This window comes from Poecilia formosa, unplaced genomic scaffold (assembly GCF_000485575.1).
Source record: "Poecilia formosa unplaced genomic scaffold, Poecilia_formosa-5.1.2 Scaffold396, whole genome shotgun sequence".
NCBI classification, from domain to species: Eukaryota; Metazoa; Chordata; class Actinopteri; order Cyprinodontiformes; family Poeciliidae; genus Poecilia; species Poecilia formosa.
In genome coordinates, this window is record NW_006800335.1 from 251,953 (window position 1) to 271,376 (window position 19,424).

At 40.2% G+C, this 19,424-nt stretch overlaps 1 protein-coding gene across 5 annotated transcripts; it reads right to left on the bottom strand.

The window, feature by feature from the left end:
* Window positions 1-25: 25 nt before the first annotated feature.
* noc3l (NOC3-like DNA replication regulator) lies at window positions 26-18,739 on the bottom strand. 5 transcript variants are annotated; one of them, XM_016662930.1, is made up of 21 exons: window positions 18,560-18,739; window positions 13,905-14,109; window positions 13,699-13,816; window positions 13,464-13,618; window positions 13,301-13,366; window positions 12,947-13,077; window positions 10,940-11,101; window positions 10,768-10,861; window positions 10,497-10,672; window positions 10,218-10,346; window positions 9,979-10,110; window positions 3,038-3,118; window positions 2,854-2,954; window positions 2,708-2,780; window positions 2,576-2,639; window positions 1,845-1,916; window positions 1,571-1,752; window positions 1,334-1,462; window positions 850-947; window positions 648-732; window positions 26-537 (listed from the first exon to the last, which is right to left on the bottom strand). In XM_016662930.1, exons 1-21 carry the CDS (start codon window positions 18,566-18,568, stop codon window positions 433-435), a joined length of 2,367 nt encoding a protein of 788 aa, XP_016518416.1. In that variant the 5' UTR covers window positions 18,569-18,739; the 3' UTR covers window positions 26-432. The 5 variants fall into 5 exon arrangements, with proteins under 5 accessions (XP_016518416.1, XP_007576142.1, XP_007576141.1 ...); XM_007576080.2 differs by having other exon boundaries at window positions 13,690-13,816; XM_007576079.2 differs by having other exon boundaries at window positions 13,301-13,369; window positions 13,690-13,816.
* Window positions 18,740-19,424: the final 685 nt, after the last annotated feature.

Here is a 19,424-nt window from a genome sequence, read left to right on the forward strand (position 1 = left end):
AACTGACATCAACACACAGCATAGATAAGGAAGTAAAAGACCAGCAAGTATTGTTTTAGTTTTATTTAAATTACTCCCAAAGCAACATATTTAGTACAGAGATTGGTGATAATTCCTCATTTCAATCTGACTTTCAAACCATTATTATTGCTGTGATTGCTCAATGGGTCATGCTGAGGTTAAATGATCCACAATCAGATATTTCAGCTTAATTTGGAGCTGATCAGCTTTAAAAATTTCAGTTTCCTTTTGATAAGCGATGTGCTGGGAATATTTTACTTCACACATAACAATGTGCTGTAGGACTCAACAGTCTTAATCACAAAGCAACTCCAGGTTGTGTGTCCTGTTCTACACCACCTCAACCTGTTTTCAATAAAAAGGAATCTGTTTGTCCTCCAAGCAGGTCCTCGATGTGAGTGTGTGAGAGTCTCAGTGGCATGTTGAAGTGAAGTCCATGTGTGTATCACTCAGGATGCTATCTGCTTGCTTCTGCAGCCTGTTGTCCAGCAACGCCGTTCCAACCACAAACTGATCCTGAATAATGAGAAATTGAGCTCAGCATGCAGGTAAACACAAACACACACAACATGAAGAAATAAGAATCAGAATAAAAACATGGATGCAGGTGAACAGGACTTTCTCACCTTCTTCTTGGACGTGGGCGAAGCCACAGGTGGGTTAAAGGTCATATTTTTGACACTGTAGTCTTCAAACAGCTCCAGTGGAGACCTGAAAAGGTGAAGACATCTTTTGACGCAGCTGGCAAGACCATGCTGTTGCTGAATGTAATTTTACATGGCTTCCACCTCTGCTTGTAACTAAAGCAGAACACTGAAAGTGTTTCACCTGCGGCTGAGCTCCATACTGAGTGCTGCCGAGCCATCACTCGGAGCTCCATGACTCAAATGACCCGCAAACCGTCGTACAACAGGGTGGAAATGTCTCTGAAAATACAGCAACACAAACATGTTGAAGTCAGGCGTGTGTCGATCTATGTGTGAGGTGAGAGTGTGAGCACGCAAGAGGAGAACTCTGGCTCCCAGGTTGGCTCTCAAAGTTTACAGGGTACGTTGGTGCAATGTATGAGATACACATAAACACACACATACATGTGCACCATTAGACAAGTGAGTATTTTGACAATATTTTTAGGGATCTTTTTTAAATACAGTGCTCAATGGAAAATTGGTCTAGAAAATTCTGTATTGTTCTTTACCTAGGCTTTTGATAAAGGTAATATTTGATAAACATTTGAGTTTAACTTAAACTGAAAGTTTCTTTGAAAGTCAATTTGTTAACAACCAAACTGGCTAATAGCCCATTTCTGAACCTGCAGTGTGTGAAGCTCCCAGAGTGCAGTGTTCTGAGCACTGCAATGTTCAGGTTCATCCAGCTCCATCAGGTAGAAGCCACTGCCCTGAATTTCGTTATCCAAAAGGAAGTCGCATTTGGGGAATGACTGTCAAATGAAAGAACAAAATGAGCTTTGACAAACAGGTGGAAGTTTGGCAATCTTTTCCATTAACTAAAAAGAGCCAGGTTCATTTAGAAGGCTTGAAAGACTCACATGCATGGTAGCTCGATTTGCTGCAAGAATTCCAACGCTGGCATTGGGCAGGACATGTAGACTGAGCACGCTCAGTCGTTTGAAGAAGGCCATGGCTCTCTGCAGGGTTACCTGCTTCCTGCGACGAGTCAGCATGGCGTCCAGACACCGCAGCACAATGATGATGTCATCATTGGGTGCCCCTGATATAGCCAAAGTGTGAAACTCAAACCTTTTGAATTGTGAGGTCTGTGTGATTGGTAGTTTAGAAAAGTTTAAAAAGTTGTGAACACACCCGCATGAAGCCAGAGCAGAATTTTGTAAAGCTGAGAGTAGAAGTTCAGAGGATCGATGTTCAGGGCATCACCTGGTCCACAAAAACAGAAACATTTACCTCCACACCAATCTGAATCCAAGTTTAGAACTGATCTAAACAAAAAAGCAGTTACAATTTTTTCTCTTCCTGCTCTCTGGGGCAGTGTTCAGGGACTAACGCTTCCTGCACTCTCACACTGACTTTCATTCTTTATGGTTAGAAACACACACCCCTCAAACTCACCGCCTTCACTCCTGTCTACATGTTACTTTTTTTGTGCAACCTTTTTTTGAGGTTGCCCTTACTGTGGAGACAGTGTGAGTTATGATTTTTTTTCACCTCATGTTTTCATTTTCTGATCCAATGCAAAGGGCTGCAGCCCCGGTCACCTGTCTTCCTTATCCTGTTTGTGTATTTGTCTGTCTTTGGATGGGTTGTACTGGAATGAAATTATAATAACAATAAAGCATTCTGATTCTGATTAAAAGGGGCAAAGTGAGGATGTAACAAACTGTCCATGTTGAGTCACCAACTCTCCTGCTTAGACTACATAACCAAGAGGCTGTTCTTGTAAACCACAGAGCAGAGTCATTAAAGTAGAACATTTCTTTCTTCAAGATCTACTGAATGTGGACAGGCCTCGGTGTGGACTGGTATTACAACGTTTGAAACCTTCGGTGCTCATTAAAGACTCAGAAGAACAATCCTACCTTGTCCAGACAAGATGGTGAAGACTGTCTGGATGCAGTGGAGACTCTCCCGATTGGTCAGATTCTGCACAGATCAATGGTATCAATTAAAATATTGAGATGCAGACTGCTGTTTAGGGGTGGCATACTTACTCCTGATTGGATGAGGTTCTGGAGCACGTTCAGCAGGTCATCAAAGAACTCCAGGTTGATCAGGTGAGCAAAACTGGAGGAAAATGGCATCATGGTCATTACTACAAATGTCCTGTAACATTGTTGTCATCCAGAGTGTGTCTTACTTAGCCAGTCCTTCCAGGACAGCAGGGAGGAGAACCGATCGCTGAGCTTTCTTCAGGATCCTGAAGTAGATGAGGAAGATAATGTTCAGAGTCTCTGTGTGCTGCAGATGAAGAAGAGGGAGAAGAGGATATTAGCTTCTTTCTGTACTCTGTCCTCTCATTTAATTTCTGAACCAAGTCTTACCAGTTTGGTCTTCTTCTCTTTGCTTTCTGAAGCTTCGGCCTCTAGAAGCTCCTTTTCCAGCTTCTCTTCTGCTTTCTTCCACTGTGTGACACACACACACACACACACACACACACACACACACACACACACACACACACACACACACATTTGCATGGCTATCTTTGTGGGGACTTTCCAGTGACTTCCATTCATTTCTACAGCCTAAAACTTACCCTAAAATTACATACCTAACCCTACCCAAAACTCAATTCACACCTTAGTCCTAAATCTAACCCCTGACCCAAAAACAGCGTGTCCCCACAAGGAGCAGTGGGTCCCTATAACCAGGGAAATGGTTCCCACAAGGGATTACAAATGAATGCACGTGCACACACTCACACTTGTTTTTCTTTCTTACTGGACCAATATGGATTATTGATGCATTATAAGCCTGGAAGCCTGCCATGCTTTTTGCTAGGCCCCCCGCCAGGCTAAGCGTTGCTTGTTTTTAGTTTTAGAAAAATTAATAATTGGGGGGGGGAATCAATTAATTTTTCTCTCTCTTTTTTGATAAATCTTGAAGCCGGATTGCAAGCCAAGCGTCTGTTCTGAGCGTTTCACTCGCGGCGCAGATTTATTTCTAAAAGGTTTATAGTTTATGCATTTAAAGCTGGAGAGCGGACCAATCACACAGCTGGCACCTCTGCGCCTTGGCTTGCGCGCTGCCGCTGCTTTTAGTTTACGTCAGCGTGGATCTAACGCGCCTCCTTTCACTCGAACTGGACACAGGCTGGCTTGTATGGATATTTATATCAACCGAGTGTGGGTAGTTATTTTTGTTTGGAGAACTCTATATCAAGGTAAGAGTTTAAAACGAACCGCGTTAGCTCTGGTTGCGCAGCTCTATGTGAACCGCAGGAATAACTTGTAGTCTCGCGTCCGTTTGCAGCCATTTATGCGTTGAGCGAGTGGTGAGAATGATTTATCTTTGTGGACAGAATTATCTACGGTGTTTACATCTCAACACGCGTGTGGCTCTGTCTTCCCTGTAAAGTTTATGTCTATGGTCCCAGTTGGCCAGAACGTTAGTGGTAAACGAACCAGCCCTAAGCTCATCATGCAGGTTCATCCCGGTGAGGAGCTTTCGCGCTCGACTCGGTTATATATTTTAACGAAGCTGAAGTTGGTTTCAGATTCCAGCTTTCGATTCGGGAAGAGGCTCAAGTGCGATTCCATCTAATTTTTCACTACCTTCTGCATCTTTAATCGACTCTAGTTTAAAAACTATAACACCTAGACTCTTCAAACCTAGACTGGATTGTTCCACTCTAATAGCAGAATATTTAGAACCATGTTTGTGATTTGTAAAACTTTTATCTGATTTGTGAAACTTCAATAAAGGTTGATTTTACTACTTTTTTGCATCTGGGTTGCACAAGAACTGCTCCAGCTCCAAAACTATAACACCTAGAGTCTAGACCAGGGGTCCCCAAGCTACGGCCCGCGGGCCTGCCTCCTCATTTGGTCCGGCCCCCTGAACAATACCGGAGAGCATTCAGTGTTTTTTTTTCATATATATGTGGATTTTTCTTCAACCACCAGGGGGGCTCTTGAGCAGATATGAAACTTAGTTTCCCTCAATGGAATATATACTAGTCAGTACCAGTCACTGTTTCGCTCACGGGTTTTTTTCCATTTGCATTCTGGGTAAAAATCTATCTACAAACGCGACTATGTCGCCGGCAGTAATCCAGCCCCCCCCCCTTCAACAAAACTTTTCTAAGGTTTCTTTCTCGAAAAACTAAGACCGGCCCCCGACCAGAAAAGGGAACAGTCATGTGGCCCTCGCAGGAAAAAGTTTGGGGACCCCTGGTCTAGACACTTCAAACCTGCACTGGATTATTCTGCTCTAATAGCAGAATATTTATAACCATGCTTGGGATTTGTGAAACTTTTATCTGATTTGTGAAACTTAAAAAAAGGGCAACTTTTACTCTGTCACACAAGATCTGCTCTAATTCCAAAACCACAATAATTGAGAAAAAAAAAACAATTATAGCAAAATCTGGACTTATTTCATGTGACTGAGGTCAAACTGTTGTGTCACAGCAAAACAGACTTTAAAAAGAAACTGGAAGAGTTAAAAGAAAATAATATATATAAAAAAATCTAAGAAAGAAATGGCAACAATTTATCCAGAAGTTAATATAAATGAACCTCTATTATTATAATTATTATTTTAAAAAACAAAGAAAATGTTGCATCCAACATGGTTATAAAAATTCTGCTATTAGAGCAGAATAATCCAGTGCAGGTTTGCAGTTAGGTTTCTAATGTTGTAGTTTTGGAGCTGGAGCAGTTCTAGTGTAACCCAGATGCCAAAAAGTGGTAAAATGATCCTTTATTGAAGTTTCACAAATCATAAACATGGTTCTAAATATTCTGCTATTAGAGCAGAATAATCCAGTCCAGGTTTGAAGAATCTAGGTGTTGTAGTTTTTAAACTGGAGTCGATTAAAGATGCAGAAGGTAGTGAAAAATTAGATGGAATCGCCCTTTAGCCATTTCCCGAATTGGAAGCTAGAATTGGAAACCAACTTCAGCTTTGTATTATTTTATTATTATTTTTAGTATTTTTCCAGTTAAAAGGTGCACCAAACCATATCAAATGCTTTGTCTACTTAGTCAGCCAGAGTTATTGCGCGCGGCTGCACGGAGATCTGAAAAACTCGTCCCCCAAACCTGACCAACAGTTTCTGTGACTTATTAAAAAACTCAACAGACATGAAATGGAAAAGCCACATTAGCACCATTGAACTAAATCTCCTGTTTGTTGCGCATCTATGCACAGTGCAGCAGATTTAACTCATCATGCAGGGCCGGTCCAAGGCTGCATGAGGCCTTAAGCAGAATTTGACTGAAGAGCCCCTCTTGGTGCTAAAAACATCAGCACCTAACAGTTAGGTGTTAGATTTAGTGAAATCTGGGAGAGGGGGAGTAGTTTAACTGGTCAACCTAAAAAACAATACATTATAATTGCAGTTTACTAATTTGTATTTGTGAACAGACAGAGCTTAAACTCAAAGATTAAACTCACAGCATCAGATTGTAGTTATGGTAACAAACCAATCTAACAATGAATATTGTGCTTTGAACTTTTAGAAAGTAAACTTGCCAGCTCCTTAAAATCTTAAATTTAAATGTTAACCAATTTAAATAGTTTACGTATGCTGAAACCATTAAATCAAATTCAGCAGCATTGATAATCTCAATAAACTAATGCTACATTTATATATCTGTGGTGTCAGAGAGCAGTGGAGTTTTGAAGACTGCTGAGTTCTTGGTGACGACTGAGGATCTGCATCTTCACATCCCAGAGGACCATCTTCTCTTTCCAGGGGATGAGGACGCAAACCTGCAGGAAGGTGTTGGGTTCCCAGCATGTGAAAGGTCTGACCTCAAGGAGAGGGTGTCAAGAAAAGTCGAGATCATCCCACTTCCCCATGCTGGAGATTTTAGTTTAATAATAACAATGAATAAAGTTACCTTTAAAATTGAGTACACAGGTGACATCAAGCCCCATAAGTATAGTCAGACTGTAATAAAATTAATCTGGTTGTGTGTGTTGATATTGTGTCCTGCAAACTTTGCTTTAATTCTACTTTTTTCTATTTAATCATAAAAAAATCATAGTCAGGCAGAAAGAGAGTCATGGAACAGGAAGAGCAGGTTTCCTGAAGAAAGGGGAAGTTTCCAGCCTGCATGTGAATAAAAATAGTTCAGAGTGCTCATTTCAAAGCATTAAAGGTTTAAAGAATAAAATCTAAACATTTTGAGTAATTGGATAAAACCCAGAGTAAAATACTTACAGCAATAATAATAACTTAGAAATAAGCCAATAATTAATATTGGTTTAACCAATGGTTGATATTGGTTTGATTATAAAAAATATTTGCACTTACTCTTACACTTGTGGAAGTACTTACAGGTGAAAGAAGTAACTGTAACATGGTGTCAAATAATTAGATTTACATTAATGTCTGTAATAACTCACATTATGATTATAATAAGAGTAACTAATAAGTAATGGTTATTATATTATAAATGAATGCTAAATCAGAGAAACTAAAAGGTTATACATGTGATTTGACATTGAACTGGAAATGGTGTAAAATGTGTAACTGTAATTAAAGATCACTGATGTTGTGTTGGAGGTCGATGGTAGGAGAAAGGTTAGGGGGAAAGAGTAACTAACAAGAGAGCAGAGAGGACCAAGGCCTTATGTGGTAACAAATTGAACAACTTAAACTTTCCAAAGAAAAGATTGGGCAGGCAACAGACGTAGGAGGACTGTTGAGCAACTCGGAGTCAATGGAACAGACATCATGTCTCCAAGACAGTGATGGATATGAGATCATCTGTCCAAGCAGTCAGCCAATGAGACAGGCACAGCAACAAAGCTAGCCAATGCAAATGCACCAAAAGGGTGGATAAACCCTTTATAAGGTGGGTACAAAAGAGGAATCTTTGGTTGGATCCTTCAGGCAGCTTCGAGCCAAGATCGAGATGGACAAAGAACTCCACAGCTGAAGAAGAGTCGGGGCCACAGAGCCGAAGACTGTTCTGCGCATGGGGACCAACCCGTCAGCCCTGTAACATATGGCTTCAAATTGCACTTCTCTCATCAGCTGGGTTCGGACCCCAGCTGATGAGGGACTAAGGCAAAGATGAAGATAATGACAAAGATGAAGACAAAGGCAAAGATGAAGAATTGGTGTGTTCCTTCCCTGAGACCAGCTCATCTACATCTCGATGGACCAGAAAGATCGTGAGATGAGGAGAAAGGAGCTACAGAGCTGCAAGACAAGAAGCTGAGGACCGCTACGCACAAGAGGAAGTCACCCTGAGGCCCGAGACCTGCTGCTCTAAGTCAGTACTCTTCCTGTACTGGGAGCCTCCTGCTGCTGCAACACCTTTTCCATCATCAGGCCAGTTCTGGGGTTCAAGATGCCAAACTCCGTTCGTCTCTCTCAAAGTTTCCCTTTTTTAGTTCACAGTGTCAGGATTAGGGAAAGATAGGATATATTATTGATTTTACTTATTTGATTATTTCTATTACTGATTTGTTGTCTATTACTGCTGTACTGACCCTTGCAAAATTGCCTTATTAATAAAATACTTAATATTAAGAAAATCTCAAAGATGTTGTGGACATTCAGTTAATGAGTCACCTTAAAGTTCTTTGATGGTTGTAAAATAGCTATGAAGTTTGATTCTGGGNAGAACTCTGCAGCTGAAGAAGAGCCGGAGCCACGGAGCCGAAGACTGTTCTGCACATGGGGACCAACCCGTTAGCCCCGCAACATGTGGCTTCAAATTGCACTTCTTTCATCAGCTGGGTTCAGACCCCAGCTGATGAGAGATTAAGGCAAAGATGAAGATAATGACAAAGATGAAGAGAAAAGCAAAGATGAAGAACTGATGTGTTCCTTCCCTGAGACCAGCTCGTCTACATCTCAATGGACCAGAAAGATCGTGAGACGAGGAGAAAGGAGCTACAGAGCCGCAAGACAAGAAGCTGAAGAACGCTACGCGCATGAGGAAGTCACTCTGAGGCCCAAGACCTGCTGTCCTAAGTCAGTACTCTTCCTGTACTGGGAGCCTCCTGCTACTGCAACACCTTTTTCATCATCAGGCCAGTTCTGGGGTTCAAAATGCCAAACTCCGTCCCTCTCTCTCAAAGTTTCCCTTTTTTAGTTCACAGTGTCAGCATTAGGGAAAGATAGGCTAGATTACTGATTTTACTTATTTGATTATTTCTGTTACTGATTTAAGCTGTACTGACCCTTGCAAAATTGCCTTATTAATAAAATACTTAATATTAAGAAAATCTAAAAGATGTTGTGGACATTCATGAAGTTTGATTCTGGGAGGAGAATCTGACTTGGGACTCGCCCAAGTCACTAAAACCTACCTGGTTCAGTAACGAGTGCAAGTTGTAATAAAGAGAAAGAGCGACCGTTAACAGGTGTGCTCTGTGAAACTAGTTGATTGCAGGCTGCTCGATCTGGCTCATTCACAGGGTGAAAAAGGATGGCACATCTGGATGGAGGTCGTCAGAAACCAGGCTAGTCTTTCTCGACGCCAGCATAAACAGAGTTTACTTCAGTTCTGGACAGGGTAAATCCCGGCAGATTTAGGAAACTCAATTCACCCATTAGACGGAGAGCTGGTAGCACATCACCCTCCTCTGACAAGGGGAAGTAGAGAGAGAGAGAAGGGGGGTGGGGGGTGTTGCGCAACAACAATGGTCTATGTTAAAATTTATGGGTCCCTGAAGGCCTGGGGGACCTTATGGAGCCACTGACTTAATTTGGATTAAACAGAAGTGCGAATACTTTATATTGATTTTAATTGTGTCTTTTGATTAGTTGTTTTTAAGACTAGTTGTGGATTTAAATAGGGTTTCACTGGTGATGTTTTCTCGTAACATATAATTACCCAGTAATATTTTTACTTTTCCTGTCTACTACTTAGCATCTTTAATAAAAAAACACGGTGGACCGCCAGTAGACCGCCTCGGCGCCCCTACCACCGGACTTAGCAAGTTTTCTGGGGAAAACCCTGGGATTCAGTGATATGAAACTAATGAGCCTTTACATTATATTCATTTTCTCTCAGTTGATCTGTAAAAACAGTCAGGAAAATAAAAGGAACCTTTTATTTTCCTGTTTGATTCTGATTTAAACTGCAGAACAGTTCAACAGATCTTCCCACAGAAATTGACAAAAGCTCTGAAATACTGACACTCTAGAGCTTTGTGAGAGGGAAGCAGCTTTGTCACAAACATGGAACACATTTGTTTGTCAGACTGTATGTCTTTGTTTGCATAAAACTAAAACAAAATAAAAAAAAATCTTTCTAGCTCTACTTGAGCTCCAGCTGAGTATTTTGTTTACCTTCCTCTGCATCCTGGACAAGTTTTTCTTCTTCTCTTTGTTTGTCATGAACTTGGCCTTTGGTACCGTGGCCTCCAGGTCCTTCTTCATCTCCACCTCCTTGATCCTCAGACTCAGCAGAGTTCGAAGCATCTGTTGATAAGCAGGAGAAGAACCAAGGTGAAAGAAGGTGTCAAGAAGTGTAAAAAAGTCCTAAACGTATAGATCCATAAGAGGCTAAGGAACATCTTATTTGTTACCTCAGGTCTGACATTGTAGTTGAGGCTTTTGGTGAGGCCAGAGATGACCCGCACTGTGGCCAGTGATGCCCTGCCCACTCTGTCCTCTTGAAAGAGCTTCCTGAATGCATCACAGCACATGTCTGCCACCTGCAACAAGGATGAATCCATGAACTCATTAGAACATCATCTGCTGACCTGTCTGATCTGACCTACATCAAAAAACATACAAGATGCTCAGCTGGAGCTGATCTACATGAAGGAGATCTGCCTCAGCAGCACATCTCCAAAATGTCTCACCTTCTTCAGGGGATCATTCATCAGAGGAACCAGGACGACAATGATGTTGTTGTGGAAGTTGAAATGTGGCATAGAGAGCAGCAGTTCACACAGGCAGCGGACTGAGACCTCAGCCAGGCTGCGGTATGACTGGAAGCTCACTACCTGACTGCGTTTCCTCTTCTTCTGCTTCCAGTCTGGGGATGAAGACAAACTGTGAGAAGTGTGTGTGTGTGTGTGTGTGTGGGGGTGTGTGTGTGTGTGTGTGTGTGTGTGTGTTGCAATGATGTACCTTTAATGGTCTGTTCCAAGTCCTCCAGATAGAACTTGTACTGACTGACAAGACTTTCCTCAAACTCTCTAAGCTGCTGCGTCTCTTTCTTTACCTGCAGGACAACAGAGATACAGCAGCTTTTAAAACCTGCTCCAATAGTTACTAAAAACACAAATTGAGCCCTGGTGACCTTGGTGTTCTTCTCTGCAGAGGTCAGGGGTCGTATCCTGTAGGTGGGGGCGATATCTTTGAAGACCTCCATGAGAGAAACCATCACCATTTTCCTCACTGAGACCGCCACGCTGGGGTCAGCCTCCATCATCATCCCCCGCAGCTCCTTCACACGCTTCATCTGCAGAAAGTACCACCAACACAAATGGAGGGTGTGTATCATGTCGCTTATCAATTACTGTGAAAAATTTGTCATGATAACAATTTTGATATATCGCTGACTTGATAAATTCTAATTAACGATACTTCACATAAAAACTGACAATATGATGAAATGCCGTTTTTACTGTCTTCTCCACTCATTGACACTGAGGTTGACAGCCTAAACGTAGCCTTTAATGTTAACGTAGACTCAACTGGCTTCAAAAGAATTCACTGTCCTACTCTTATGGTCATACTCTAGGCCTTGAGCTGACCTCCATATGGCATCGAGTGTGAATAATGGTACTTCTCCATAAACCATTAATTGCATTGAAGTATGGGGTAAAGCATGCAATACAATTACAAATCCTATTTTTGTTTTACAGAAAAGAGCTATAGGAATTATTACTAAAAAACATTACAGTCATCCATCAAATACATTATTTTATCAATTGAAATTGTATGATTTGGTTGACTAACATTTTACTGTTATGCATAAGGCTCACAAAAACATCACACTCAGCTGCGAACCGCTGCAGTGAAAGCTGTAAATCACAAACTCTAGGACTCTTGAGGGTATAAAGCTGGTCCAGTGTTCCACTACCAGGACGAAAACCCCACTGCTCTTCCTGAAGCCAAGGTTCAACTATCCAACAGACCCTCCTTTCCAGGACTCCTGAATAGACCTTACCAGGGAGTCTTAAGAGTGTGACCCCTCTGTAGTTGGAGCACACTCTGCGGTCCAGTAATAGCTGCTTAGGGTCCGGTATCGGCCTAGTAACAGCTGTTTAGGGTCTGGTCTTGGTCTGGTTCCATATTCAGTAGCGGCAGCAGTACAGCTCCATTAGCATTTCAAAGAGCTTCCAGCTCTGTCTGTCTCAGCACAGTAGCATGGCTTTGTTTTTGTCTTGTGAAGGGTAAGGATCACCTGTTAGAGCTTTTGTCAATTTTGCTCATGCAAAGGACTTAAAGTCTTCTGGATAGAAATGCTGAGGGCACAAATGTAGGCCCTTCGGAATTTGTGGTCAGCTCCAGCTCTCTTCTTTTTTTTCATGTGGGAAGTTATCCCAATTCACCTCACTGTTTGTTTTTTTGTTTGTTTTTTTAATTACAGCCAATAGTGACACAGTGTGGCATTATCTAAAATTACACCAGTCAAAGGCAATATCGTACAACAACTCAGGTAAAGTTAGCAGAATGGACTAACCCATCGGGTGAAAAACATGGTGACCTCCAGGGATGAAAAATATTAGATGCATATCAACATATGCATATGCAAAATCATACATGTAACACGAAGAAATTAAAAACATGACCAAAAAGCAACATTAGGTATTTATACAACGCTCTTTTTGACATAGCCACTTCAATTTGTTTTTTGAACATATTGAAGCTTAGATTTTAAAGTGACAGTGACACCCTGTCTACTTTTAAGACAAGGCTTTTAAAACGTTGCTTTTTGATCAAGCTTATAGTTAGACTGGTTTAGGTTATCCTGAGCTATTTCTGTAGTTATGCTGCAGCTACTGGAGGACATAGTGACCACTTTTTCCTCACTTTTTTCTTCTCTCTAATTTGCATAATTTGAGGTAATTCCAACTGGTAACTTTTTGTTTCCTTAGTTATGTCTCTCTCCATAGAAGCTACACCTGGTGTTTCATTCTGTTTAGCTGTGGTTCCTTCCTGGAGGAGGAGATTGGCTGAGATAATGTTCCATCAATTAATTATTCTCCCTCTCCTGATATTAACTTTTTGCTTTCATGAAAATCAAAAATAATTCTACATCCTACCTTCATGATGAAATTAGACCAGCTGTTCCACTTACATTGTTTAATGGATCTGAGATGATGGCTGAAGCCATGCTGGCGACGCGCTGTTTCTTTATGTTTAATGTCTGAATTCTAAATTGTTCTCTTTCCTCTGGTGTCAGCTCCATGTAGCTCGGTGGCATCCCATCTGCACAGGAGACAGGCACATCAAACTTAGGTCAAACCAGTTGGTCTGCAGCTCCATGTGGAGCTCTGGAGCCCTTAATCTTTCTAGTAGACCATAATTTCTCTTTTACTCCAAATTAATTTTGAGAAAACTTATGAAAACGTTGACACTGGTGTAATGACAATTGTTATTACACAGACCATCATGTCCAAAGATAATAAACTTGATAGGCTTTCTTTCCTACCATCTTCCTCCTGCTCTGGCATCTCTGCAGGCTCCTCTTTCTCCTCCTCCTCCTGATGTTGTTTAACTGCTTACAAAAAACAAAGCAAGACAGTTTCACAGGTGACCGCAGCAATCAAAATAAATTGTAGTAAATAATAAATAGTAAGTATCGTGGAAGTTACCTCTTTCGATGCTCCTCGGAATCACTCTGTCTTTGTCTTTGATTGGAAGAAGTTGGATTACCTCTTTCTCCTCCATCTTTGCCATCTTTCTTGGAATCTTCTCATAGCTGCGCACCACGTCAGCGTTCTTCGTCTTGCTGCTATGCACCGGTCCACTGGGAGAAAATGAACACACCTTAGTTACTGCCAGTTCACCAAGTCATATGATTGACAGCGCGCATGTTACCAGGATGACAGGTCTCTGGTTATGAAGGATGCTTTTTGGGCCATGGCAGTCATTTCCTTTAAGTCTTCTTCATCCATCATGTCTGAGGGCAGACTCTCCAGGAACTCCTCTTCTTCATCCTCGTCCTCTGTCAAAAAGGTGAGAATGAGTTTACTGATGGAGCCATCAACTGCTGACAGCTGTGTGTGTATACTGCATGCTTCAGCATGCCTCACCTGGTCTCTTCCTGTACGTCTCTAGCGGCCGGGGCATCTGGAGTGCAGCGCCTTTCATGGCCTGCCGCAGCCTCTTCTGCTCCTTGCGTTGTTTCTTGGCCACATTCTGCTGCTTCAGCTGGCGGCTCTTCAGCTTGTTCTCCAGTTTCATACCACTAGTCTTCAACAGCCGACGGAATGTTGGCCGGCGCTTCTTTGAGCGGAGCTGCGGCGTGGGGGGCGCATAGAACACAACATTTCCATTTCAGCTGACATGCTTCCAATACTGTTTAACCAGCTTACTGTAAGCCTTTCCACAATCTACAGTTTATCTGATGATTCTGACAAAAAACAACTAATGTATTTACTTCTCAAAAATTAATGAATCTATCCTGGCTACTTGCTACTGAATGTGCAGTTTATTAGAACTTAGTTATATTTACTACTTCACACTACAGACTTTACTCTCAAAGGTATTTGTTTAAGTCTCTAATAAAATATATCTGCATTCAACTTAAACCATGAAAGTTTATTTTTTACCGGTTTGTGGATAATTAATATCATGTGGGACCAGGCCCGGTGGCATGGGAGGACATTGCCCACAGAGTCAACCCCTGGACTGGAAATTGGGTTTTATTTTTACCTACGAGTTACCAACTTTCTATTATTCATATCTCAATTTGATACAGTATTTGATACTTCACATATCTGTGCCTGTTGTACCGCACACTTTCTTTAGCCGTTGCAATTGTTCAATCCATTGCTTACATGTCTTGTTTTTCCGAGCCGCCTTTAAATGCAACATGAGCCCGAAGATGCTGACAGTGGTTCGGCCTGTACAGCAGCAATGGAGACCTGCTGCTGCTGTGCGGAGCTGCTGGCGCAGGTGTGTGTAAAAATCATGGCAGCAAACCAGCAAAAGGCAAAACCATTTGCAGTTTTTTCCACCCAAACTAACTGAGTGAGTTGAGTAATGCTGCTGGATGCAGATAATGTTAGCTAGCTAATGCCAATACATCACCTTAAGCTTTGTTAACAAGCGTCGGCTGGAATTTTGTTATTGATGTTCAAATGTGGTACTGTACTGGTTACATTTACTTGAGTAAATATGGGGTACTTAGAGTAGTTTTACTGCACTGTATTTTTTCCTTTTACTTAATATTATTTCTTCTCTTATTTGAGTAGTTTGTCTTTGCATTTAAAGAAATAACCTTCAGAGATCGGAAACATTAGATTTCTGCAATGCATGAGCTAATGTTTATTCAAATTTGAGCATAATTACTCAACATTTTATACATGTCACCGTTTACATCCTTATTATTTATTTTGTATTAATAAAAATAGTTATTGTATTTGAAAGGTTGCATAAAGGTTTGTCTATGTATCTATATTAAGTACAAGTTTGTTTACGCTGCCCCCCAAAATAAGCCAAAGCCCCTCATGATAAATTCCGCTGGACCCTAGAAGTCATGTCATCTATTGGTTCTAGTCTACTGGGTTTTCTGAAGTTTGCAGTCACTGCAGCTGTCAACCTGGTCACTTTAGAACACTTTGTGCTTTCTCCTGCTGAAAAACTTTATGAAGATGCAGATTTCCTTTTTCTGCAGGAGCCGGTACTGATCCACATTGCCAAAGGTAGAAAAGCTGCTTCAATGACCAGGGTGTACCTGTGGTTCACCCAAGCATCAGAGAGAATCTATGGGATATTTTTAAGAGGAAGATGAAAGAACCAGTGATGCAGATGATCCGAACGCAGCCATCAAAGCAACCAGAGCATCCTGAACACCTCAGCAGAACCACAAGCACCACTGCATAGAGACCTGATCTGTTATTACAAATGATCATAAAGGAGCCTGACACTTATTAAAATATTCTTTAGACAATTACTTTTTGGATTGTCATTATCTGTAAACTATATCAATAAAAAATACAAGAAATAAAGGGTTGGAATATTTCACTTCAAGCATAATGTATCTAAATCTATTAGCTTCAATATATGAAAAAAAGCCAAATATATATTATACTTTTCAAGATATTTAAATTTTTTGAGCTGTACTTGTATGCTTTATTACATGCATTAAAGTACTCCCCTGTGTTGTTAATCAGTGAAGATGTGGAAGATGAAAGAAAAACAGTGTCTGTGAGATGATAGTCAACAAATCAGAAAACAGTTACTGTTAATGAAAAGGAGGGTGACCATATTGGTCACTTGGTCATTAAAATTAGACATAAATTTACAATTATGTCTAATTGTAAAATTTGGTATTTTGAGGCAAGTATTCTAATTTCAATTAATAAAAATAAGCCAGTGAGATGGAAAACATGTCTACACAGCTGTCTAGCTCATCAAAGAAAATAAAAAAGACACAAATTAAAAACATATAATGTTCTTCAGGACAGTAGTTTACATAATGAAGTCTGCATTTTTTAACCACCAAACTGCACATGACCAGAATACATGCTTACATGAGAAAAATAAAAAAAAAAATAAACCAAATAACCTCAACATGACCATCACTTTGAGTTTTCAGAGATCAGTCATTGGAACTTATTGTCACAATAAATGTCAATTTTTATTACAATAAATGTTACATTATATCATATATGCCCTCCCCTAACATTCTTACATACAAGTCTGTTTACAGTTGAGATAGTCTTTCATAAACAGAATCCTCAAAAATAAAATTTGCCTAATGAGCTACATATTGCCTAATACACTGTATAAAATAAGTTGGTTAACGTAAAAATGTCTGGAGTAATTGAAAAAGCATTACTGAAAATCTAAATATATTTTGAATAATACAAAGCCTGTTGATTTGCCGTTGGTCCTGTTGGTTGTATTATACATACATTTGTTCTTCCTCACCAAACAGAAATCTGCTGCAAAAATCATTAATTGAATAATCTCATAAGAGCACCATTAAATATTGTAAATCATCTTACAAACTTTATACCAGAAAAAGATCATCTAAGTCACATATGTCAAACTCAAGACTCAGGGGCCAAGTCCGGCCTGCCATCACTTTTTATGTGGCCATCTTGACCCTAGAGGGCTATATAAAAAGAACCTTCAAGATAACAGTTGTGTTTTTAAATAGTATTTTAATCAAATCAAAGCAGTTTTATCCATATACTACCAAATTACATTAATGTGAAAAGATGTTCAAAATGTTTTATCTTAAGCAGTAGTTATTGAATGCAGAGGCAGCTATTTATTAATATTGTAGTAGTTTGTTAATGTGTTTTGTCAACACAACCTGCTACAAAAGGCCCCATGTTCTTGATAAAGCCCAAAGTGAAAGTATATAACAAAAAGCAGTTATAGAACAATGGTTTAATTTATTAAAGAAACCTGTGTAATTGCCCCCTAGTCCCAAACTAGCTGTGCTGCTTGTGGCAGCAGAAACTGCCAAGAAGCATTTATGACTGTGAAAAATATTTCATTGATTCCAAAATAGGGCTGAAAAATAAATAATTAACAATATATATCACAATAGTCACACAATCAATATCAATAGATAATGCACCTGATAGGATGGATACTCAATATAAAACATTTAGAACATTCATTAAACTCCAATCCATAACTGCACAGCATTCTGGGGGATGCAGGCAGAAGAAGGGTTTTAGCAGCTCAACCTCTCACAACCAGTTCTAGGTGAGTGGCATCAACTAACTCACTCACTGTTTGGTTACCTAGCAACAACTTGTTGAGTAACTTTCAGGCCATGGTTAAAGAAAACAAGATAAAACAGGAAATGTTGTGACACCAGGTTGGCAGTATTTCAGATATTTAATACAAAAAGAAAAAAAATCTATCAATAATTATTGATACGATCAACTGATATGAAATCCTTATGTACTAATACTTTTTTCAGCCATATCGTCCAGTCCTATCCCAAACGGAAATTAAACAATGTTTTGTAGTTTTTCTTTTCCATGATTGTGACAATCACTTATTATTTTAATGGTAAATTGACTCTATCTGGTCCTTTTCTAGCCATACTTGTTTCACCCCCAGCAGAGCTCACAAACGCATGCATATATTCACACACTAGAACGAATTGGCCTTCATTTTTTTTTTTTTTAATTTCTTTACTTCGGGGCATGCTTGTTTTTCTTCCGGAGCCTTTACATTACCTCATGCTGACTGGCAGGTTGTATTAAAATGATTTCTTCATTATAGTTAATTCATAAGTTAACAAGGTGTCCAACGGGATTTTTCACAGGGCGGCTGGTTGGTTTGGATATCTTTTTTTCGTTGACTGACAAACAAGTCTGACAGAGAAGCAAAACATCAGACAACAGTAGGGGGTAAATAGTGTTTCACAACTTAGTGTATTTCTAATGACTGAACTGCCAAGAAGCAATTAAAAGTATCACCGTTCACAGACAGATTTTAAACACTGCCTTCAAAATGTGCAGGTACTGGAGTGACCCTAACAGCCGCTCTTTGATCTTGTGGTCGTCAGCAGTAAAAGACTGTGGACCTGGAGACGACCTGTGTTCCTACATCTAACACAGAAGATTTATAACGCTCTAAACGCAAGTTAAAGTTTAAAGTCATTTTTCTGTCTGCATTCTGATTTCAACCTGATAGTAAATCAAAATGTAAGCAGCTCGGTCCCACAAAACCGGAACCAGCATCTTCTCTAAATTTTAACATGTCTTCTCACCGGGCCCATTGCTGTAGGAAGTCTCCGAGATTTGTCCTATATTCCCTGACTGGTTCTGATGAATTGACTCCGTCCGTTTGGGTCAAAGGTATAGATATAGGCAGAAGCAACACGTGCGTGCAGTGCAACCATAACACAGCCGGAACGCCGCCTGACCCGGAAACACTAAAATAAGTACTGCAGGAAGTCAACTGCGCCACCGAGCGAAGGGGAGGCCCACTGAGATAAAACCATCCAGACATGAAAAAACTATTTCATTTACACTGATTTTGCATATTTAAATAGAGGACTTGAGATTTTAGTTTAACTTCAGGGTGGTCATTTGTATTTAGAAAGAGAGGAATTTGATATTTTGAACACTTCCATTTTCGCTTTGATCCATGGAAAGGACTTAACTTATGATGAAATCATAAAGGGGGAAGACTTAAGGTTCCCTTAAACGGCTTTTTTTCTCTGATGCCAACTATGGCACTTCCTAAACCTGAAAAACTATTAAAATGTTATGCCTACTGCTGAAGATGGTGAACCACATGACAGTACTATTGTTTTAAACATTGTCTGCAAGCCATGACCAGACCTGACATACATTCTATTAACTAATCCTGATAATGGTTCTGGTTCCCCCTTCAGATCGGAGAAAGGTTTAAACTGTGTGAGTTTCTCTGTAAAACAGCAAAGTTTCCCTAAAGGGTTCTCTGTTGCAGCTGAAAATGTTTGCAAGGTGTCACATTTTTGCTACACACAATCTACAACACTTTCAAACAACCACAAGTTGTGCATCCACCATCTGGCTTTCCTTTTCAAGACTTAATGATTGATTTTATTGTACTAAATAAGAAAAAAATCATAAATTGAATGAGAATCA